Below are 25,474 nucleotides of genomic sequence, written 5' to 3' on the forward strand. Positions count from 1 at the left end.
CGTGAGGTAGTTTTACGCGATAACCTGAAATCTTATTCTCAGGAAATACAGAGAGATGCATTACTAGGTAATGTCAGATAGAAGTGTGTCCCGCTCATCTTTAAGGTATAATGTGAAATGAAAAATCATGAAAACGGTTACGTTTTATATATGTATTTCCGATGCTGGTACCCATGAATTAAATTTGTTAGGGTAGCCAGACCACTTTACAAAATATTGTACATTGCCCCTCTACCACGTTTCTTAAGTATTTTTCAATCTCATAAACATCGTCTTTCTTGATGACTTTTTGAAGTTCTTTTTCATAAAATGTTCCTTGAAGTTCGTCCCCTTCATGATCTTTCAGTCTGTATACAGGAGGATTGCGCGGTATTTTTTGACTTACAGTGAAAATTTCTTTTGAAAAATTCGGTAAATACCCCCTCTCAAACCTTCGTTTTATTTTACTTATCGTACTTGGTTACCTATATCAAACTTATATTTTACATGCATAGGTTTATTTAATTTGCTATCCCCGTATAGATTTTGCCGAATTCTATCTTCATTTTCACTTGTAACGTTGATCGGTTTTTCCTTAATGCTGCGATGCATGCTATGATTATAAGAATACAGTAGATCAGGAAGCATGTCAATGTATCTCATGGTTTTGTTTGCTGTGAAGTAGCGCCACATTTTAGTTTTCAGTGTACGTATCAAACGTTCAACGATGGATGCCTTCGTCTCGTTAAATGTATTAAATAAGGTAACGTTTTCTTCTGCCAAAGTTTCTTAAAGTCTCGATTAAAAACTCCGAGCCTTGATCCGTTTGAATGTGTGTCGGTTTACGCCCTGATGACAAAATCTTTTAAAAGCTTCTACCAACGACGATCCTGTTTTCTTTTTAATGGAACAGCCCATGCATATTTGGAAAAACATCAATACAGATAAGAAGATAGCGATAACCATCATTATACTTTTGCAAAGATTGCATGTCTGCAAGATCCAATTGCCACTGGTCGTCAATACCACTCACTACGACACGATTTCTTTCAAACTTTCTTCGAATAGGTTTATGCAAAGAGTATGCGTCTTGTTGCATGAGCCATTCTTTAATTCTTTCACGACTAATGTCATATATTCCTTCTGCCTTTACATCGCGGTACAAACGTTCAACACCTCCGTAGCTTCCAGGACGTTTTGGATTGAAGTATACACCGGCTAAGTACTGGTCAACGTTACTCATGACAATGTTCTCGTGATAATAATTTTGCAATTAGATGTCAATTTCTTTTAACTACTCATTATCGACGGGTTCAATGTTTTCAGTTACAGGCAGTGTTTCTTCTATCGCATTATCTGTTGGAAGTTTAATTGCGGCGGGTCCATAATTTTTAACAGTTTTACTTGTGTATCCTGCTTGCAAATGACCCTCAAGATTGAGATCGTTGCGTCCGAAACTTATACCCAAGCGAAACATTTTCTGACGATTATGATTTTTATCCCTTTTTGCATTTCTATTTTCACGTTTGCTGCTACCGATTCCCATTTTCACAATGACATGGTCATAAAACAACTGAAGTCAAAATGCAATAACATTGAAATTTATATTTTTTTTTCTTTTGTCAAAGCAATTACATAGTTGATTTGTATTTCAGTTTACAACTACAATCAGCATAGTCAAAGAGATGTTGAAAAAGGAGGACGTTTTGTCTCCGTGTAAATTAACATTAGTTCTACCCAAGTAGCACTAAACAGTTTGTCAAAATATGTCTTGTGAGAGTTCGAAGGTCCACAGTTCTTTAGAAACTTAAAGGCTTCACATATTCCATTCCAGACATGTTCGCGATTAATTGTTTCGACTGCTCGAGCTGCAAAATTGAACCAACGATCTTCCTCAGTCATCATTTCTAAAACGTTTTGATACTCTACCCAAGGATCTGCTTTACTTTCATCCTTTTCAGCTCTTCGTAGCTCTTGAATCTTTTTACTTATAAAATCGACGAAAATCAAATTGATAAGATCGCTGTGACTAACTTCTTCAAACTCAACAGTGTCTGCATATATCTGATTAAACATGTGTGCCATATTTTTGTCTTTTTCAAAACGTCCAAAAGCAATGCAATAATGAACAACGCAAATAACATTTTTAAGACGATAGTTCGACTATATAGTGAATCGTGTAATGAAATACACAATGAGGGCTTTAACACATTTTATTGGATGCTTTAATAAATTAGATAATATTTCTTGTCAATTGTTTCATTTCCCTTTATTATGATAACCTATCACATTCAACATTCCCCCGCTAAGTTCGTTTCCGGTTTACACGCGCGCGCCCTGTTTACTTCCTAGGACTGGAAACTAATTGACACGGGTAAGAGCTCCGTTTACTTCCGGGACCATACCTGCACCTTAACTACTACAAAGCTAATAGCTTTTATGAAAAGCTGTACTATATTATTGATTAAATGGGCTAACCTACGTATCAGCTAGGTTTTACTCTAAGGGAAGATATAGAGGTATTCAAAATTTATTGATTTTGGCATCATTTTTTCAGTAGGTGCCTTAATTTTTATTGAGGTCGTACAAGTATCAACTGTCCTTTCTAAACTTGATCATGCCTCTTTCATTTAAACTTGTGTCGTATAATGACCATTTCAGAGTTCAGATTGAGGTTGAAAGTTAGCGATTATGTGGCGTTTATTTCCTATGAAATTAGGGCACATTCGCCTCACTCATTCGAAGAAAGTTTCCACCGTTCAAATCGTAGTTCTGTCTGATTATAATCCGAGCAAGCGGCCTTTTAGCACTAAAATTCTAATTTGCAATACTTGAAAATTAAAAAATTCAATTCTGAAGCAATGTGTCAGTTTATCGCAAGCGGTCGGAGTTTATGAACAATTGCAAGTTGCCGTTATACATTTAAAATTATGTTGCTTACTGTGTCAATGCTTAATTTTAATATATTATTTGGAAGTTTTGCCTTACTTACTTTTTTTTGTTCAGGTACAGGAGATTGTAGTTTAACCCATTTAGATGGTGCGAGCACGAAACAGGCGTTAATAGACATGATCGGGTCGCTCGAAGCCCTTGCTCAAAATCAAGATCAACGTAAAAGGTAAAGGATACAGTCAAGTTGTAAAATAATTTTTTGATCAAAACTTGATTTGTAAGAAATGCCATTCACCTGCATTGCTTGAATTGTTGCTTTTTATGCACAAACCAGCAAGGGCAGTTTTAGTTATATGCAAAATAAATTAGCTACTTCAACGCATCGATTGGCTAATTTTTTATTCTTTATAGAAATTTATAACCATTGACTTTGTTATAAAGGTATTTTAAATTTAAAATTAGCGGTTATAATATATTTTGCCTTGAGATGGATCCGCTACTGCAAAGTGCAAACCAGTGAAATGTAATTTGAAACTCTCAATGTCTTTAACCTTTTTGCGAGCTTTGATGTATTTAATCAGAGTTTTAGTTATCTTTGGTGGAAAAGTTTACTTTGCCAAACGATGTTGGTGAGCAATTCCTGAAATGGAGCCTGCCTGCAAAGATTTCCAAAACTATATTAACTGTGATGTGTTATTATTGATGTTAATATGTATATGTTAATTTAAGCTAGGAGTGTTGGATGTAGTATTTCGTGTATTTATTGCTCTGTCTTCTCAAAGTTCACAGACTGCGGCACTAGTTAGGAGGATTAGGAGAACAGCATTATGTATTTTATGAAGTTTACATAAGACGTGACAATTATCCTATTCTTCGTAATGTTTTATGATTGCCTAAAATTGGAGCGACGGAGTAACAACATGCAGAATTACAGGGCACTTGACCCGAGGATTGCCTCAGCTCCATTCAACTAAATATAAATCGAGGGATACATTCACTCGGAAATTTCAAGCTAAAGTTGGCAGTATCGTTTCCAGTCTTTCCACGCATGTGATAAACGCGACCAAAATAAAATATTTCATTGTTTTTGAAGCAACTGCGTGAAAAGCTTGAATTAAGTTGCAAAAAATACTTTCAGAAAGATGTAATTTACTCCGACTCATTTATAACAATATTTTCACGGTAATACAATTAAAACAAATGTTTTTATGAAAAAAAAACTTAATGAACTGTGACAAATGCGGTCATTGCAATCCTGCCCATGATGGTGTTTATTTCTTTTAAAATGTTTGACCACTAATGAGATTGACACAAAAACACAATCCAAGAGCATCTGATCATAAACAAATCTATATTCTTTAAAGTGTAAACTTTTGCCATTTCCAAGTTTCCCGAATGAAAAAATGTTTGGATGGAAGGAAACTTCAATTTCCTGTATTTATTAACACGGGAAAAGGCTGTAAAAAATCCGATAATCTTCATTTCTGTTGCTTTGCCGAATTCTTCTTAGACGTATTGTTTATTGACATCATTCCATGTGTCTGGGAGTCATAACACGCAAATTTTGGCTTCAATTCGTGTGTTACCGATGAATCAGAAAGTAGCCTTCCAGTTATATTTCATTCAATTCGTAGCCCATTTTATTTATATCTTAATTGTTGCTTATGGTTTTGACCTCACTACTTTGCGTGAAGAAGTGCAGCCTATCTCACAAGGTTAATATTTACTGTGTCCATGAGTGTAAAAATACATTAAATGACTCCTTGGTGTTATAGGTTTCAGCTACACATCGTTGGTGGATTTTTGGACAGTCGCAGAATGTCAGAAAACCTCTTTATGAAGATATTGAGTAGGTTGCATAACGTTAATGTGTGCAAGGCACTTTCTTACATTCATGTACCTTAATCTCACTAATATTCCACTGTTTGCGTTATTTTAGTGCAACGTAGTAGTATTGAGTCAAATGTTCTTTCTTGCCTTATAAAAAACGCTTGTGCAAATTACTACTGTTATGCGTTACGAGCAAAAACATGGACTTGTACGGTTACTACTTGCTATGTCCATGATATTTCGACGTTGTGACCTGGGAGACCCATCTTCAGTGAACTCATTAAATAAGTGGAAAGATAACTTCGCCGCCATGTTTGAAGCGAAGCATGATGCTTATTTTTAGGTATGATTCAGTCTATATGGTACGCGCGGTATAGTTCATTTTCCGTATGAAAAACAATGAGCGACTTAACAACTAGATAACATTTAACCGTTGTCTATACAGTTATAGATACACGGGTATGACGTCGATTGTGATAAAAACTAAAAAAGTGACCACGAGCCGCCGGGACTGGGTCTTCGTGAATATCTTTTTTTTCCCATTCAGGAAGGTATTGCGATAAATTTTCAAATATATCCACCATTTCTTTGTTTTTATAAACATGAATCTTTCTGTGACGTCAATTCCGTGCGTATTTCCTCTTATAGATGATAGCTCTCGACCAATAAAATTGCTCAAATTCTTCTGGTTATTGTATAATTTAGTATACGTTTTGTTCTTTCGTTTGTTGAGCTAAATCAAGCTTTATTTTACCAGAGGGCAAAAATAGCTGATGGCTTTCTAAGAATATGTAAATTTTGGACCTTTGCTGACTGGGGATGTTTCGGATGAAAGAAGGCACGTTCGGCGAAAAAGTAAGCCGTAATGTTTTCAAAACATTGTTTTTCTCATTGTCTACGAGGAATTTGATGAAAAAAACAAGCAATGAAATGTCATTTTTACGTATATCTTACCTTTACAATAATTTCGATCAATGTTAGCTGTTTGTCAGAAAAAATCAGCGTTTTAACCGAAAACTAAAGCTCTCGAGTCATGTAAACATTTTCCGACTAAAAACAATAATCGTCAACATCTTCAAATGACTGTTCGTTGCTGTATTCCGTTTGTCACAGCTTATTTTTTCAGAAAAATGAATATGTCATTAAAGCTTTTTTTACATAACAATCGTAAAGTTTAAAGTGCATATAAACCTTACGTGGTTTATATGCACTTTAAACTTTAAATCAGACAAATATTTTGCGCTGTACAGTCTATCAAAGTTGCAAAAATATACCATTTAAGCCCTTGGTTTTACCGCTAAAGGACTGGGCCTGCGCGGTCGGGTGACGACATGTAAGTAATCGCTTCCTGAACATTATAATAATTTAACAAGCTACTTTCTTTACTATTGCACATCATGCCAAATGCCCATGTATTTGCAAGGCAATATACCAAGTTGCAAGGACAGACACCGTTAAAAGACTGTCCTCCCACTCTATATCATAATTTGCTTTTTCTGATGAATCTGAAGATGATGTTTCCGACCAGATGAGGACATTTTGAAAAAAAAACGACGCAAAATTCGAAATATCGGCAAAACTATTGATTATTTTAAAAAGCAAATAACTTGTTTTTAATGGAGCCTACGCGACTGTGTTCCTTACATGACGTCACAACATGTACTAGATACCAGACCCCATTGGGAAAAAATGTATTGAAAATCTGGACTTTTAAACTGCAATTGCGAAGAAAGCTTTGATCTCAATTCATTTGTTTTTTTTTAAATTTGTAGTTTTCGAGTACTGCTCTTTCAAACTATGCTAAAATCCTATAAGGTTTGCACTTTAAAAACACTACGTATTCAATGTTTTTTAAAAGTAAAACTCACACAACATATTGTGAAAACATTGCCATGTAGGCGTGTTTTATATATTCGTGGTAATCCACGAACACAACACGCGTATTTTTTCCTACAAAAAATCACTCCGTATTGGCTTCATTTTGTCATATGGCTTCTGTATTGGAGTTATCGTTCCAGTCTTTTCATAGAGTTCACTGCCCATCCTTTGTTAGACAAAATTAATTAATGACAATAAATAATGGTATAGTCACAGAATAATGATTATACAGAAGGTGTACAACGCATCCTCATGTCGGCCATTATTTCAGCCAGATGATTAGCATTTCTCACTTTTTTACACAACCAATAAAATTACATGACGTCAATACTGAATAATGAATTCAAGTATATTTTGACTTAAGAAATGGCTTCGGATTATTTTAAAGGTTTGGAAAAAGTCAAAAACCCTAATCATCTGGCTGGAATATTGGCGGCCACCATGCGCGGCACGACATGCACGACGACAAAAACATCAGAGGTTCCGACACGAGTGACTCTTCTGTATATCTTATTCTGTGATATAGTTTCGAGTACAATTACGGATAATTGAGCGCTAGTGAGTTAGCTACTTGAAAGTGTATGTTTTGCCGTAATTCACAAGAAACTATTCTATTTAACTTGCCCATAATATATTTTGAGATGTTTTGCACAACGCCGTCTACATCTGTCTCACTGCGTAGGTAACTCTCAACGGTTTAAAAGCCTTTTTTCTCAATTTTATAATCATTCAAAAAAACAGTACTTGCTGTTGTGCTTTTATTCTTTGAATTTTTATCTAATACTTTAATTTAACCCGATTGCAAATATGGAAATCTTTTTTAGCTTCTTACAACTGCCTTTTTTTTAAATATAATTGTAGCTTGTTTGGCTTTCGCTACTTTTCAGACAATCAAGTTACATTTTTTTACAGTGCAATTACATATTTTCACAATGCAAATGCATACAAACTGCACTACAATCAACCAACCAAAAGTCGATTAATATCTGTAATAATACGCATAAAAAATATATTAATTCTGGTAAGTTTGCAGTGCAATTTTTAGTAAATACCAGTGCAAAGAATAGGAAATACCAATGCAAATAATTGAACATTTTACATAGGAAATAATAATGCAAAAAATTTTTTTTGAATTAAAAACTATAGTGGCTATATATAATTTATCTAACCGTAGACTGACTTCTGATTGTAGTGTTGTTAATTTTCAATTTCACTGCGTTCCATAGCAACGAGCTCAACAAAAAAGACAGTTATGTGCTTTATATAATTTTCAATATGTGCTGGCTAAACTTGATGATCATTTATTGTCCTTCATAACTGACTTTTTCATTGCATTATGGACAGGCCTTAAAATTGGAAGGCCTAGAAACAAATCACGCGAGTACCCTAACCACTACATAAACTCTGTAATATGTTCAGATTTGTTTTCGCAACAAGCTAACCATGCCATTAGTCTATCCTTTTGATCAAACCTTTAGTCTGTTCGTCCTTGTTATAGCAACTCGTTTGGTTTGTTACAAACACATTCAAGTTATTCACTCAATTCATATACTTATTTTAGGTGTTGTAATGAATTTTTCAGTTGACGTCGAGTTAGTGTGTGCTTGTGTTTGTGGTAAGTGCAGATAATTATAGCTACATATATTAGCTAGTAGTGCTGTTTTTCAACTATTTTAGAGATAAAGAAATACTGGTAAAGGGCATGCCATGCATGCCTCTTTTGTGGTGGTACTGTTGTTAACCAAAATTGGCATCACTCTAGCATTTATAGCATTTAGCTATGTCGGGTGCTTTTTTCGAAACTGGATTAGCGCCTCACCTCATAAGTTGCATTTTTCGACAGGAAGTTTACCTGACTCCATTATCTTTTTGCTTCAATAAACTCTATTAATTAATTCTCTTGATTTCTAAAATCTAAATCAAAATATAAATCTCTAGTTAAATGTAATGTTTTGAATGCTTTTTCACATTTCTCTTTTCAATCTTAACCCCTGGGCGTTTACAGCGAATTTTTTCTTCAACTAATCTTCAATTTGTTTTGTTACTGTTGCCAAATTATAACTCTACTTTATGAAAGTTATTATTGTTATATATACTGTATATAAAGAGTATAGTTGTAGATTGCCGATTGCCAATTTCAAAGTGCGTCAATCAACCCGTCCTCACAATGATAAAACCCAATTATATAAACGTTTTACGTATGCACATTATTTATAGATATATTTATTTATCATTTTGTTACAAAGCATAAGGGGTATATAAAAAACAAGGAGACCTTTAAAAATCGATTAATTTTGGAAAAATTCAAAGCCTTGTCAATGAACACTGTGCTAAACTCATACATGAGTGCATTTTTTGCAGATTTTAATTGCTGTTGGTGTTAATGCCCGTTTACACGATCCGATTGTTTCGGTTCCGACTTTTGGTTGCTTGTTCATACGGTCGGATAATTTTGTTGACATTTATATTCGCTTATATGTTTATAGTCTTGAAAGCAGCATTATGTGTTATCTATTACATTCATCGATATATTTGTGTATTTTTTATTCTTGTTTTCAAGTCTTTTTCAAATCTAATTTCTTGTGGCAATCAAATTTGGGAGGTATAGAGAGTAAAAAGTTTGAGGCTAATCGGCCTCCTTTGATCTTGTCCGATGAAAATAGAGCAAGTTCTATTTCCATCCGGTTTTTGAGGCTCACTTTAAACATGTTCACACTATCCGTTTTTTTACATCCGACAAAATCGGATCGTGTAAACAGGCCTTTAAAAGTTTAATGTTTAATTTCATGAAAAAAAAATTTTGCATCTACATGTTCGTGACAAAGATACGTATTCGACATGTGCACGTAGTTTGCAAAAGTTCATGCACCTGTGGGTTATATGTTCAAAAGTTATATTCCTTAGTTTATGAACATTAAGGTGCATAAATACAGCAATTATTGCAAAGTAATCATTTGTTTTTATTTTCACAGCTGTAAATGATACAATCCTTAAAGGTCAACATGTTCCCAAAATCTATGGATTAGGTAGGTATACCGTTTGCCAATTTCAAAATCTATAGTTTACAAAATGAGTCTCACGGTAATGCTTTGCGCGCTTAGCCATGCACATGCAGCCATTTTCGGGGCACCCTAAAATGTCGGCAAATTAGGTTGTCAGTGCAGCGATATGCCTACTTCGATTTCTAAGTCTGGTAAATTGATGGTCGGCCAAGAAATGAATTAAATAAGGATTTATTTATATTTGATTAGCTAGAACGGAATTCTTGAGCTTGTTTGTCAATCGATGTGCAAAGGCTTGTACGTGGGTCGAGTTTGTTTGTAACAGTTTGCACTACACCGTGTTCTTCATGATAAGGTTGTTGAATTGGTGATACGTAATAGTTTAAATCTTCTACTTCTTCCTAACGCGGCACAGTCAAGTCTGGATCTTATTTAAATTCCGATCTTTTTTTGCAATATTGTGGGTGATTATTTATGCAACTCTGTATTCGATAGCGGAATTTATTAATAGAAGTAAACACAAGCGCGCAAAGCATTACCGTAAAACTCATTTTATAGTTAGACTTTAAAAGCCAAGGGTAAGAGCACACCTTTCTTATTTCGATTTCTAAATCAACTGCAAACGAATATTTGTTTTCTAGTAGAGCGGTTTAAGTTTGCAAAATTCATCTTCTAATTATTAGGGATGGATGTATCAACTGGTCAGATTTCCCCAGTTTTTGAGCAGTTTCAATGCCAAATACCAGATGAAACATTACGTCATGCGGCTTTGTATGCTAAGAAACAGGTAAAGTAAAGTTCAGTGAAAGATACTTCTTTATCTGTGTAAATTAAATTTTTCTCAATGTGTTCTTATGTCGTCCAATATCGTTTATGTCCCTGATGTTATTTTGTCTCTTTATATTGAAACAAACTTGCTGACCGGAAGTTCGTCTCTCTTTAAAATGTAAAACTCGAAGGTTGAGTTTTCCCAAAAGTCTCTTTGCATTTCACTCGTAAATAGCATTTTAACAACAACAATGTAACAATAAGAAACAACATATTAATGATAACAACTAGCATTTTCAATAGTGTGAAACAGAAAAATGTAAAAAATTGCTATAATTTTTCATCTTACATGTATTTATGATTGATATGTCTTTTCTTTTAATTGGTTTAATTGGTTGAGCTCAGATCGTTTTGCACCACAGAGTTCTATAATAAGTGGAGTGGCTAAGTGGACTGGGACGATGATCCAGAAAAACAGCGATCACTGGAACTATTTTCATTGAAATCACTACTTTACAGAAAAAATATTCTCGACTTCCCCCTAGTGTCTACGCTCAAAATGTTTAAAATTTGTAAAATGTTTAAAATGTTTCAAAAACAATCATGAAACTTCAAATTCCTTTTACAGTTTCCAAAATTTAAAACTTTTCAATTGTTGTGTCCACAAAAAGGAACATTTTGTTTATCAAAGGTGAGATGTTTGCTTGTAAAGCTACAATAATGACAAACTCCGTATGGCCGTTGTCAAAAACATAGATTTGAACTTCGAATGCAGTATACACTGATTTTTTTCTGTTTTTGTTAATAAAATTCAACATAGTTTTCTATTCATATGTTTTGTCAACGTATGACACCGTAGCTAAATCTACCAATCCGTTTAAAATAGTTTCTGACCCAAAGAAAGACTTCTGCCCAACTTAGTGGATAGATTACTTTGAGAAAAAGTAACTTCTTACAGTATTTACGAAGCTGAACAAAGTTTAATTTAATCATTTTGCTGACAACATGAAGTGAGGATAAGCTTGCTATTAGTGTATTGTAAATATCGTGCAGCACCGACAATTTTTCGTAGACGTCTGAAAAGACCATTGGAAAATTGTTATTGGTACTAGGATTAATGATAATTTACTCCAAATGCACAATTTCAAATTATAAAATCCATTGGTTTCTATGTAGAATCATGTCATATCTGTATTAAGTTATTTTAGTGGAGTGTCTATTGCAAGTTCTTGACAAAAGACGCTTTAGTTCTCTTTAAAAAGTCTTTGGGTGGAAAAAAAGTAACGAAAATGAAGAAAATAACATCTCTGTCATGAATGTAGAACTAAACTATGAAATACTTTTCCTTTGTATAAAGTTTCATCGAGCAAAAATATTTATTTGATTGAGCCATTAATAAAACGTCGCACATCTGCATTCTTGGCAAGAAAAATCAAAAGCTTTCCTCGTGGGAAGCAATAAACCCTGAACCACAGTTTAAACGCTGTTATGAATTGTTGGTTTTGTACCTTTATTTTCATCATAAATTTTGTTAAATCGCAAAGCTAATTATACACATATTACACACGTTATCTTCAGGGGGGGATTGTAAAATTTTATGAAAAGCGGTCAATTTTGGTAAATATCAGCGGAAGTGGACAAAATTCTCCATTTTCGGCATTATCTGACATTTGAAGCCGTGACAGAGATAGCTGCTCCAGTTAATATAGAACTCTATGATTTGCACAGGCTAATGCAAACTCAGCTATTCACCAATCAGTCTACGCGCTTTACTGTTAGTATTTATAAATATTCATTAGTTATAATCTGTAATTAGAATTGATTTCAATAGAAATCAATAAGGTAGAGCATACGTGCATATTTGAAAAAATACACCACTCCAATCATCCATCTTCTGCGGTCTACGATGAATTCCATTGTGATCCAACATGGAACATGAATGTCTTTCTTGCAGTTAGTGAGGCAAGTGTATTGTTCTCTTAACCGAGAAATAAGAATAACACCTTTTGAAGAATGTTTTCCTCGCAAGACCTCTAGAATTATTGCCAATCTTTCCGATGAAGACCTTCTTACTGAGGTATAATATTTTCTTCATCATTAATCTGTCAGCTGATACCCAGAATTTCCCTTTATATAACTGTTGTTTTTTTGTGACAATTTGCATACAACCTTGTTCGAAAGTAATTGCTAATAATTGAATAACAATGACCACTTCGTTTAGCTGATTGTTGTTTAAGAGTTGTTAACTTGCCCTATTCTGTATGCAGACAACATAAATAGCATTATAAAATCCTACAAAGATGCTGCTTTTATCTTTCAGACATTCTCAACTTCACCACATTGTGAGCCCGCAAATTTCTGCACTAAGTTACGAGAGGTGCATCAATTTTTAGTGGAAAACAAGAACATTCAAGAGACATTTTTTCCCGAAGGAAATCCCAGGCCATTTCAATGTAGACACGGGGGCGTTTGGGCGTTGGTGTTGAAATGAAATCGCAAAGTAGCACATTTGTTATATTATGTTAACATATCAACTTAATTTACACTTAAAATTTTCTTTTGGAACTTGCTAAGTTGATATGTTTGACATATCGTATAAAGGGAAAACTGCTTTTCTTTGAGCATATTTTTTTACCTGCCCAAATATCGTGACTTAAAACTAGGAGTTACTAACACAAGGGAAGTGCTGCCTCTGCCCCCATCCAGTGGGCTAAAACTGCTATTTACAATTTGCTACTGCGTGTTTTCCATCATTTATCATCTGCCATAAACAACACAATAACGAATGGACAAAGTAAAAACACAACAACAAGCCGCAATAACTTGTATACTTAGTCATTGAACAAAGACAAGCTAATTCTCATTATTCATGGCATTCCCATTATTGAAAGTGATAAATCGTAGTGTTTTGAAAGTGTGATGGCTTTGTGATTAATAACCCAGTTCTTCATAAGTACATGTAGAAATCTACAAAAAAAGATTGTATTTAAAAACACTTGCACTATCACTTGCACTTGAGTGTGAGAAAACAATATACTAAGCTCGAAAAAATAACTTACCTTTTATTGTTTTTGCTGATGATCTTATTTGCAAACATTATACATACAGTGATTATGGACATGAAATTGATTTGTTGTACAGGACTGATTACACATTACATTAAACAAAGATGAATGGGACCTACAGGAGAATCCTGTGTCTTTTGCAAACTGTAGAGTTTGTTCATTTAAGTGCACTGCTGTAAGAAGTCTGTGCTAAATTATCTAGGTGGTTTTCCTCTTCAAGCCTGTATTGTAAATTAGCTGATTATTTCAAGCTTGTTAATCGTTCATATGTCATTGGTTCAATGACACAAATTGAAATTGATTTTACTCTTCTTATTGCAACGTATGAAACTCCAGCAGTTTTTTCAGACTTGCCAATATCTATCCACTCTTTAGGAAGAGTTAGTCCTTGGCTCTAGTGTATTGCTAGAACGAGTCCTAGAGGTAGCTGTTGCCTCTCGTGAAAACCAGTTTCTAATTGTAAAGAGACTGTGATTGGACATATAGGAACACAAAATGGTTTGTCTGCTTTAAAAGCATAACCTCTATAGTTTTCAAACTCAATTATGATTGCAATAGGCAAGTCTTGTGGTTGATGGTTGTCCTGAAAAATAGTATCAACAACTTTTTCCGTAGCTTCATTACAGAGCCCTACAGTTGACCACAAATTCATGGTTAGCATAACTCTGGCCCTTTTGCCAGAAAAACAACTGGTTCTAAACCGGACATGTCATCAGAGGAAATCTTTTTTGCGATTTCTGATGAATGGCGAGCATTAATTTGTGTAGTTGGATGCTCAAGCTTTATTAGTTGATCATGATTGTAACTTGCAACTTGTTCATTGCTATAGAAAAGTCTAGTAGCATCTTCGAATACTTGTATGTTTGAGACTCTGGAAGGTTGACGAGAAAGATGCAATTTCCAATCATCAAGTGTTGACTCGCCTTTGCGAAGTCTCAACAATAACTTTCTAAAAGTGATTTGTTCAGGTGCCATACCTTGCACTCGTTGATTCTCTGTAAGTTTAACAACTTTATCAAACATTAAATATGCTTGAAAGCCTTGGTCGCCAACTGCACTAGATGGTTTTGCATGATAGAGAGGCTTATCAGCAACTGGTGGTAACTTACCTCGATCGCCAGTTAAAATTAATGAAATTCTTCCAAATACTTTACCATAACAACCAATATACCATATTGTATAATATACACTATTGTATATTAATCAAATTCTCTTGTAATCTACACAAGCTTTGTCCTGTTACGTCTTTCTTACCTCGTGATCCTATCGGTAACTTCAATAAGGAATGAATTGTCGTTACTCGTATATTATACGCTGCTTTTCCAGTTGTGGCGGCAATAGCACATGTGCTTTGTAACAAATTTTCAATTCCATTAATTAGGTAACTCTTACCAGTTCCCGCTACACCATTTTTTATTAAACACAATGGCTCTTTATCTAGCTTTGTGTCATAAAAACAAGATTTGACAATGTCATAGGCATTTTTTTGCATTTCACTGAATGTGTCAATATCAACATCATCATATTGCTCATCCACAGAGAATTCTTTCATTTTTGTTTTTAACCATGATGGCAATTCATGGATTTGTTGTTCAGAGTAATTATTACTGTCAGCATACCAGTCATTCACCAACTCTGGCATTTAATCTGATTGGTTAAAAGGTGTATGAAGGTCTGATATAATCATCCATTCTTCTCGAGTTATCTCTGGTTGTTCAGAAGACTCAGCTTCCGATTGTTCACTTATAATGACAGCTTGTAACTTGTCAAACTAATCAGGGACATTCTTTTGTCCATAAGATGTTTGCAAAAATTCTTCCAAGAGTTGATGAAAGTCTCGTCAGTAGGGTTTCCTCATCAACCCATACGTTATTCTGAGACCTTCTCCAAGGTTTGTACCTTAAAAGTTGGTATTTGCAATAGAGTCAAAAGTTTTGACCTCTTGGATTTGGAGAATATGTTGGAAATATTCTTGGTACAACATTTTCAGGCAGATTTCCAAGTTTATTTTTTACAACTTTGTACGTTGTAGCAAATTGGAAAAAGTTCATAGTCAATACATCTTGTGAACTATCATATTCATGACGATTGGCGTATACATCAAGAAGAGAACGATCGGTGCACGATTCACTTCTGCAACACTTTCACGCACTCTACGTGAACCGTTTAGACTTACTGGAATCACATTAAATGATGAACTGCGGAGTTTAGTGACAACAAATGATGCATAGTCTCTTGCGCTGCATCATCTCTTTCACCAAGAGATTTCATGACGATTTTTTTAACAGCTCGGTGAGGCTCATTATTAGCCAATCTACATTTTGAAAAATAGAATTGAATGCTTGCGTTAACAAAGGAGATCTTTATTCACCTTTAGCTGCATATTTCGTCAGATATTCAACACAAGCATAGTGATCGATTACAACTAGTATATCGTAATTGGCTCTCCATCCTTGGGGTTGAAGTTGTTGATGATTATTCAACCATGCATCATTTTGCTTAGTTACAACTTTCCTGTAATGATTATCAACATCTTTAGTGTGAATTTTTTTAAATTCTAATTTTGTCTTGGCATTATGTTCCAATGGAAAACGAAATCGACATTTCAATTCTGCTTCATTTGCCTTTTTCTTAAGACAGGAACCTGTGCTACAACGAGTGTGTTGTTGAGCCATGTTCACAAGATCTTCATAATCTGATTGTTTTTCATATTCAGGGATATCTTTATGAGGTCGTCGACATGAATGAACCTTGGGTCTTATCCAAATGTCTTCATCTGGTGGATTTAGATTGATGGTTGACAATAACCAATCAACATGATGACATCAACATACTGACATCAACATACTGACACACAGTCTCAGCAGCTCTGTATCAAAACAATCATTTTCATCTTTAAATTTTTGTGCTAAGAAACCTTTTAAGTCAGTTTCAGTAAGTTGACACAAACGTGGGTCATTTTTCAGCTTAGCAGTTCCATGACAATGTATACTGCCTCTACCTTGGTACTCATATCTGAAGCAGTGCCATTTTGCACCAAGTGTTTCAAAAAGCCAATGTTTGATAAAGCGTGCATCTTTGTGTGAAAAACCAATCCACAAAATGAGGTTTCTTATGACGTTTTGTCGCCTTGTCTCATGGTGGTTTGAGAACGTTCACCATCATTATTAGCGTTAAATACTGCATGTAACTCTGGCCAATGCATATCTGCTGAGGAGAATGTAAAAAATAATGTTGGTGATCCAACATTTATAATATTGCATGGCTTTCAACTTTTCTCGAACTCAATTCCAGTAAGCATTTCACCCTGTAATATTCTTAACACATCTGAAAAGTTTAGACATGAAAATATTAGCACTGCTACTGGCTGCCATTTGACGCAGTTCATCTATGGTGAGATGAGCTTCACCTGGATTTTGCCTCAAGAAGACCACTTTGTTGTAAAATTCGTCTCCTTTGAAGCATATTAAAAACCCAATACGAAAATCAAGGGTGATTTGCAAAACGGTATACCCATTTACCATCAATAATTTCAGCAAACTTTAAAAGATGCTTTATTTGTTCTTGAAGAGGAACTTCTCTTAAAATCGCTTGATTAGTACAATCACCTTTTCCATCAGGAAATAACGTTGGGAAAGCCATTGTGGCTAAATGCGAAATTTGATACTCATTTATTGGCTCATTTTCAACTGTATGCCATAACATTGGGTCATTTGCATTAGGCTTATTTTTGGCAATTTCAACTTCCTGTTGTTGCTGCTCACCAACAGGTAAAAAACTACTCATATCTGTTTAGTCATTGTAAACAATATCCTTAGAAGGATTATCAGTAGGAGGATCCATATCAGGTGAAGAGCTAATCTCAGAAGCAATATTATCATCTGTCTCCACAGTCATAAGCTCTGGCGGTACACCATTCGCAGGCAACAAACTCAATGCATTGTCATTAATTAATATTTCAGAATAGTGTGGGTTATTGCTCTTCAACCAATCTAAAGCATTGTATACTTTTTGTTTTCTCACTATCACATCTTTAAATGTGTTGTCCTTGCCTTTAACTTTGATGATAATTACAGCCAAATCTTTAGGATATCATGGCAAAATTTGGTAAGTTCTGTGACATTTTGTGGCAATATGATACAATGCCCTGAATAACCTCGTTGATCACCTGATTTAACATCTCTCATTAACTCTCATAATTGGAAATGCCCGAGCAATTAACATTTCTTCAACTTGAGTTAAGTTTTGCAGTTCTTCTGCGACAGATGAGGGAATCATGGAGTTTTCAAATGAGAACTTTCTATGATATTTTTTGTCTTTAGAGCATCGTGAACACACATAAGTTGATGTTGGTTTAGATTTAAGGGGCCATGCCTCATGACAAATTGTACAATGACTAACAATATATTGCACTGACTTATGAGACTTGTCCATATTCCAGACCACCAAGTTAGTGTTGTCAAAATCATTCAAATAATCTTGTTGATTTATTCTCTGTTGAGATTGTGACAATATTGTTGCCCGCTTTTGTTTTTTAGACTGTCTATCTTTCTCCAGACTGGCTAGCCGCTCAATATCAGTTTCAACGGACCTTTTTTGTCGTTTAGACTGTTTATCATAGATAACTCTGGATTGTCGCTCAAAGCTAGTTTCGACTGACCTCTTTTGTCTTTTAGGCAGTCTATCTTTCTCAAGTCTATTCTGTTTAGCATAGTCGGTTTCCTCTGACCGCTTTCTTTTCATGGACTCATTTACTTTTCTAAGTCTGATTTGTTGCTTACAGTCAGTTTCATTACCTATTATAGGTTTTACATTACTTTTTGTAACAAGAATAGGTACTATTTCAAATACATTGACATGTAGGTTATTTGCAAGAGAACACAAAAAATGCTCTAACTCCAGAATACATGTAAATTTTAGGACAACTGCAGTGCCATTAAGATCTAGCATGCCATTTAAGTCTCTGGCATGAGAATCAAATAAGTAAAAATAGTTTGATCGTTTTATTATAGCCATTATATAGCCATCTAATATTAATATAGCATAGCTATGCTTCATGAATGTATTCAAAAGTGCTGAATGAATGGTATAGTAGCGAGATTCAACTTCACGGTTAGTTATTACAAGACCTTGCAGCTTTTGTTCATAATTTATAAAACAAATCAGTTTATTACCGAAGGGTTGTACCACCCTTGGTGGGTCATTGTTTTTTGCACATGCAATTACTTCATTGTTTTCTTCAATCACAGGTAGTTCTGGGTTATTCTATACCTTAATAGTCTCTACCTCAATAGGTAGTTCAGTGTTATTTTGTGCCTCAATGGGCTTTACCACAATAGGTAAATCAGTGTTATTTTGAGCCTCAATAGTCTCCATCTCAATAGGTAGTTCAGTGTTATTTTGTGCCTCAATGGGCTTTGCCTAAACAGGTATTTGTTTGCAATTTTGTGCCTTACTTGTCTACAACGATAAGTAGTTCATTATCATTTATTATTATATGGCAAGCGTAACTTCCGACAAAATGGTGCGCTTTGATTGGCTCAGAAACATTTTTGCATTATTTTCCCGTAATCGACCACGGTCCAAAAACGCGTAATTTTACTGTCAAATGTAAACAAACTTCGTAAAGCAAACTGCAAAATGCAAAATAAACGAACAAAAAATCTTTTACAAATGTGATTCCAAGGGAAAATATTTGGAAAACAGTTTGACTATCCAGACGAGACAATTTTTATGGCCGATTTACTTTTACTTTTTATGGCCGAAAAGTAGAAAAGTGAAAACCGACCGGTAAAAAACAGCAAGGCCGAGAAAGAAAGCAAGCTTCGTCTCAAGTCAAATAATGCCTTGCTTTCTCGGTCTTTACTGAGAAATGTCGGACCTCTGTCTTTTTGTACAAACGTCGCCCTACGGGCTCAGTCTGTACAAAAAGACCTCGCGCTCGGTCATTAAGGGCTTAGTATATATAGAGTACTATCTGCTGTCACCATGGGAAATTCAATTTCGTAAGAAAATATGCTCTTACAACATGACACATAACAACTTTAGGTAAGTCATCCACTGACAAAAATTCATCACCTAGATCCTGAACAATTTCATAGTTCTTTAAAGCTAACGAATACATTTTATCTCCATGCAGTAAGACATTATCTAATGTTGATTTAGACCAAGCTACAATAGAAATATTTTCGGCAGTCAAAACTGCCGATAAACGCATGAAAGCACATTGCTTACCTCTCGATTGAACACTAAAATGTTCATCACCTTGATGCATTAATGTAAACTTCCTTCAATTTATAGATTAGCCATTTATTGAAGTATTTTTGCTTACCAAACTTTTTCCAAACAATTTCCAGCCTTTTTCTTGTATTTTTTACGACTTCCGGTCTTCGAAATTATATATAAACACATGGAAAGAAAAATGCGCGAGCTGCGAACACTGGCCGCGAATGATCCGCTCCCCCTCATTCTGTATAGTCCCCCCCAGAATCGTTAACAGACAGACAGACACGAATCGAGATTTCACCAGTATGTAGGTCCCGCAGGCGAATGGGCCGAGTCTTGTCAAGAATAGTGTGCTGCCACGCTGATGCACTATGAAAAACATTTATTAGTTGTTACACGTAAAAAGTGAGTCTTCTTCTGTCCCTGGCTGTGAATGTAAAAGCTTGAAATGTTTAAGATTGTCTGTGATGTGCAATGGTTTTATTGGAATAGTTCTATTAAGTAAAATTGAAAATTGTGTGTCGACTGCGCATACAATTGGATAGCATACAGTCCCATAAACGAATCTGCAGACGCATAGATGCTTTGTGCTAACGCGCAAAGGAGAAAAGTGCTACAATAGTTGAAAACGTGTGGACAGACAGGCTTAGAGCTGTGTTTGCATTAGCCTGTGCAAAACACATCTGAGCTCAACCAATCAAATCAATCGAAACAATCAACCAGTCAAAGAGAATTTGCAAATCGATCATAATTTTTCCCATTATTTTAGTTTATAAAAGAAATAAAAGATGTTTTTCGTGTTTGCACTGGCTTATGCAATCCTTGGAGAAGTTTGTGAGAACTCTCGAGCTGGTGCAAACCTCGACCTTCGGTCTCAGAGTTACACTGATCTGCTTTCGAAATCTTCCAAATGTCTCCTCGGTTTGCATAAACCTATGCAAATACCATAAACCCCTTTTATTTCTTAAGTATTCCTCAAATTTCTTATCAGCTTTGGCTTCTGCAGCAGAACGCACCTAAATGAAAATGTCAGACTCATTATTCTTCTATGTTGACGCTTCAGAAGTCATCATTTATCACATTACAAATAAAAATGACCAAGTATGAGCTTTGGAGATGAATAAACATGCTTGATAGAAAGCGATTTTTTCATAAGAAATTTCATGAAAATAAAGACATATTAAAACATTTGCTTAGCAAGAGCCTATAAAGCAACATAATATATTACTCTTAAGCTGTTTTTCATATAGCCACCCGAGCTTTTGAGTGAATTGTCACGTGCAATTGAGTTATTTAAGTCTTAAGTGCAATCCTAACCATTTAAATTATGTCTTTTTGATGAAAGAGATCTGTATAAGTTAAGTAATGTAAAAAATGAAACAGCACGACATACTTCCGCCTTTATAACTTTGCAGGTGTCATCATAATTAACAAGCAATAGTACTACGCCTGACGTCAACAACGATTTTCTTGCCATTGTTTACAACAACACCAAAATGGATATTAAAGTAGTTTTTGTTGCAATTTTTGTCGTAACGAGCGTAACAGCCCACGCATCGGCAATATCTTGTAACTTACCGCCAAGCGTTTGGTGTTCATCGCGTCAAGTTGCAATAAAATGCAACGTCGAAAAGCAATGTGATTTGTATTTTTCATCCCACTCTAAATCAAAAGCCGAGCTTGTGAACTTTACGCTTTACATGGAAAGCCTGTGTCCTTATTGCAGGGAATTTGTTAACAATAAATTATGGCCCTCATTTAAAGCCATTGGTGAAATAATGAATTTGGCCATTGTGCCGTACGGCAACGCAATCGAGATAAAGAAAGGCAACAGGTGGAAATTTATGTGTCAACACGGCAAGGAAGAATGCCATGGAAACTTAATTGAGACATGTGCTATACACTACAACAAAAATGCCTCTGCCTTTATGCCTTTTATCTACTGCATCGAGTCATCAAATTCATTGCCTCGAAATATCGCTCATAAATGTGCAAAAAAATTCGGTTTAGACTATTCTCAAATCATCTCATGCGTAAAAGGTCGTGTTGGCAATAAGTTAGAACACAAAATGGCTAAGAAAACCATGGCTCTCGACCCACCACAAAAATATGTACCTTGGGTAACCTTAAATGGGGTACACACGGAAAGTATTCAAACTGCAGCTACAGAAAATCTCATCAAGCTTATTTGCGACACATATCAAGGTAGTCGAAAACCTAAAGCATGTTTACCAAGCAAGAAGAAGACATCGAGTAGAGCCTAAACCTATGTTTTCTAAAAATCAAAGAAAGGAATAAACACATATAAAAGGTCTTGATTAATTCATGATTGAAATTATATCTTACTCAATAAAGCAGGTTTAAAATTTTTAAAACTGCTAATCTTGTAGACACTATGAGTGATTAAATTTGGTATCGTATCGTATGGTGGCCCACAAGTGCAAACACGCATACGAAATCAATAACATGCACTGACACATAATTGCACACACGTTTACAAAATCAAATACACGCATATAAAATCACACACGCGCATACAAAATTAGTCGCACACATAAAAAATCATATACATGCACACAAAATCAAATACATGCATTTAAACTAAAATTGCTAGTTTTCAATATACGTCACAGCTCTTATGCAAATTAGTGGTCTGCCATCTTAATTGATATACATGAACTTCATCTCGTTAGTCGATTTCGCTATTATTTTGATACAATGCCTGTTCTATTCGTTGTATTTAATTGCGGTCACAATACAACAAGCGACAAGGAATATAGGTATATCTCAAAGGAAAAAACCCATGAGTTAACAGAAAAGCGCAGAAAAATGTGCTTGCTAACATCTCGCGTGCGGACTTTACAGAAGAAAAACTTCTACACACACGCGTTTGCAGTTCTCATTTTATATTTGGTAAGTTTCAAAATTCCTAATACTTATTTTCGTAGCTATGGCTCTTCACTTTTTGTTCCTTCCTATGCTTAGGCACCAACTGTCAATATTGGACATAGTAAAATAAAAACAAAAACTTCTGCCTCTCATGACCGAGCAAAAAGAGCACGTCGTCGAAGGAACAAACGTGCATAAATCCCCTACCATAACACAGTCTTGTAAAAAGACTAAAAATAGTAAAATAAATGAATTTCTTACAGTTTCAATTATAAAACTAGTTCTTTTTTGTTTTTTTTCTGTATATCAGATCGTAAACAGAAAGTTGGTTATAAGTTTGATACAAGTTTTCATCTACCAGAAGTAGAACTACCATTTCTGGATGCACCAGATTTAATACAATCATTTGCTAGAGCTTCAGTATGTGAGGGTTAGACGGACCTCAGCTTACAAGATATAAGAATAACGTACGACGTTTCGTCTAAGATGTCGTCAATTTTTCCCATGGAGTCTGGTTCTAGGACGCCACCACGTCGTAAAGTATTTATGATTTAGCAGACCTTTCGAACTTTGTCAAAGACTCGTATGGAAAAAATTTCGTCAATTTCAGCATCTTCCTGGTGGGATGTTTGTTTTATCATTTTAGGCCAATTTTTCACGATATCCAAAATACTAAATTACATTAATAACCAAACCAACTACCTTTTCTGGATATTTTATTTACAAAATCACATGACATCTATACACCGTCGACGTATCATAAACCAACATACACAGGACTACTGATAAACTACTTCCATTTTTTACCACTTTCATACTAGACTGCATGGATTAATACACACACTCATTGACAGAGCATACAAAATGAACAACACCGGCAATGGCTTCCAACAAGACCTAAAGAACATCACATCTATTTTATTACGCAACTCTTTCCCACTACACTTCATCAACAAATTTGTACAACGAAATCTCCATGACAACTTATACTAACTGCAAAGCAAACACTAAAACATCCGATATAACAACCACGACCAACAACAACGAACAGTCCATAAAAACTCTTTAGTTTAAACTACCGCACATGGGACCTCATTCACGACACACACAAAGCAGACTTACAAACATCATCAAACGCTCCTGCCCTTACATTAACATTCGACTAACTTTAATTCATTTCATTTAAAACCAAATATTACTTTTCATTCAAAGATCCTATCCCTGATTCTATAAAATCTATGGTGGTATACCAATTCGTTTGTGCGGGATGTAATTCCCAATACATTGGTGAAACTTCCCGTCACTTATCCTCTAGGGATATCGTCAACGTATCTGCGGTAAAATAGTGGTTTAGTGTCGTTGTAGTTGTTTAGCCAGTTTCGTTCATGTGAGCCCATGAAAATGTTAGCAAGTATGGGTGCTAAGGGAGAGCCCATCGCAACACCGTCCGTCTGGTCATAAAATTTTCCATTAAATAAAAAATGCGTCTGTGCTGTTGCTATTAAAAACAGTTGTGTGAGGTCGGTCCTGTTTATACTGAACGTGGGGTTGTGAGTGAATATTAAGTCGATTGCTAGGTTGATGGTTTCAGTAAGTGGTATGTTACAAATAGGCTTTTTAGTAAATAGGCTTTCAACGTCGTAGGAGATGAAGAATTTGTGACAAGAAGTTGATGAGTTGAAAGATGAGAAGTCGTTGAGGAAAGTGAAAGAATCTTTAGTGGAGTGGTCATCTGGTATGAGTGGTGTTAGTAGAGAACTAAGATACTTAGCTAAATTATAATTGTATGCGTTGATTGATGAAACTATCGGTCGTAGTGGAGGCGATTGTTCTGGTTCTCGTTTCTTGTGAAGTTTCGGTAAGCCATAGAAGCGTGAGGGTTGAGAACCTCTGGGGAAGATATCATTATAAACTTTGTTGCTAATGGAGTCTTTCTTTAGAAGCTTCCTTAACAGTCGTTGTAGTTTGGCTTCACGTGGTAGTGTGACGTCTTCTTTGAGTGGGGTAAACTTTGCTGTATTGTTAATGATTTTAAGGCAGGAGTTACGGTACATTTGACGATCCATGATTACAACGCCGTTGCCTTTGTCCGGTTTGAGAATGATAATGTTTGGATTGTTGCGAATGTTTTTAAGGATGTGATGTTTTTTGAAGTCAGCTGGTGTCGGGTGATAAGATGAGATGTACGAGTGAGCGATGTGTGCCAGCTCTGTTTTGAGATGCGTGTAGTCTTCTTGATTGCGAATGTTGTGTTTTATAGTTTGGTGGATTTTTTCGAATGTTGCCAGAATGTCGGTTGAGTTGAGTCGCAGTGGTTTAATGCTGAAGCCAAGGCCATTTTTCAGGAGTTCTAGTTCTTCGTCTTTTAATTGGTGTGATGATAGATTGGTTATCGTCTCGTTGTGTGTGAATGGTAGGGTTCTGTTCCTCGTGAGATTACTTAGTTTTTTCCGGTGTGTGGCAATTGTCTTTTGTAGGTATTTGGTAATGTTTGGTATTTGGTAATGTAGGTATTTGGTAATTTGGTAACGTTGACGATATTTTTTGTGTTTTTACTAACGAAACTGAGGCCATGAAGTTTTATAATTACATTAACACACAGCACGCAAACATTAGATTTTCTTTTGAAACTGAACAACAAGATCAACTGCCATTTCTTGACATTTTACTAACAAAATCTCACGACAGCTGTACAACATCTACATACCACAAACCAACGTACACAGGACTTCTGACGAACTATTTTAGTTTCACACCACTTTCATACAAAACCGGACTTATACGCACACTAATCGACAGAGCATACAAACTTAACAATACGAACAATGGCTTTCAACGAGACATAAAAAACATCACATCCACTCTTTTACGAAACTCTTTCCCACTTCACTTTATTAACAGAACCGTAAAACGATATCTCGACAACAAACATAGCAACAACCTCAA

The 25,474-nt window shown here is 35.2% G+C and overlaps 2 protein-coding genes and 1 pseudogene across 2 annotated transcripts in view; 2 read left to right on the forward strand and 1 right to left on the reverse strand.

Moving 5' to 3' along the window:
- Positions 1–13,613, forward strand: part of LOC124447824 (protein N-terminal asparagine amidohydrolase-like) — a 29,613-nt gene extending 16,000 nt beyond the window's left edge. The window contains exons 4-10 of the mRNA XM_046998818.1: positions 2,986–3,097; positions 4,647–4,720; positions 8,141–8,194; positions 9,552–9,605; positions 10,265–10,368; positions 12,304–12,426; positions 12,670–13,613. Coding sequence (XP_046854774.1) covers positions 2,986–3,097; positions 4,647–4,720; positions 8,141–8,194; positions 9,552–9,605; positions 10,265–10,368; positions 12,304–12,426; positions 12,670–12,840 — 692 coding nt within the window. The 3' untranslated portion in view covers positions 12,841–13,613. The remainder of the gene's footprint in view (positions 1–2,985; positions 3,098–4,646; positions 4,721–8,140; positions 8,195–9,551; positions 9,606–10,264; positions 10,369–12,303; positions 12,427–12,669) is intronic.
- LOC124449266 lies at positions 13,610–15,056 on the reverse strand (annotated as a pseudogene).
- A 6,013-nt stretch (positions 15,057–21,069) lies between these two features.
- On the forward strand, positions 21,070–22,084 carry LOC124447825 (gamma-interferon-inducible lysosomal thiol reductase-like). Its single transcript, XM_046998819.1, has one exon. The coding sequence runs from the start codon at positions 21,136–21,138 to the stop codon at positions 21,901–21,903; it is 768 nt and encodes a 255-aa protein (XP_046854775.1). The 5' UTR covers positions 21,070–21,135; the 3' UTR covers positions 21,904–22,084.
- Positions 22,085–25,474: the final 3,390 nt, after the last annotated feature.

This window comes from Xenia sp. Carnegie-2017, unplaced genomic scaffold (assembly GCF_021976095.1).
Source record: "Xenia sp. Carnegie-2017 unplaced genomic scaffold, XeniaSp_v1 HiC_scaffold_23, whole genome shotgun sequence".
NCBI lineage: Eukaryota > Metazoa > Cnidaria > Anthozoa > Malacalcyonacea > Xeniidae > Xenia > Xenia sp. Carnegie-2017.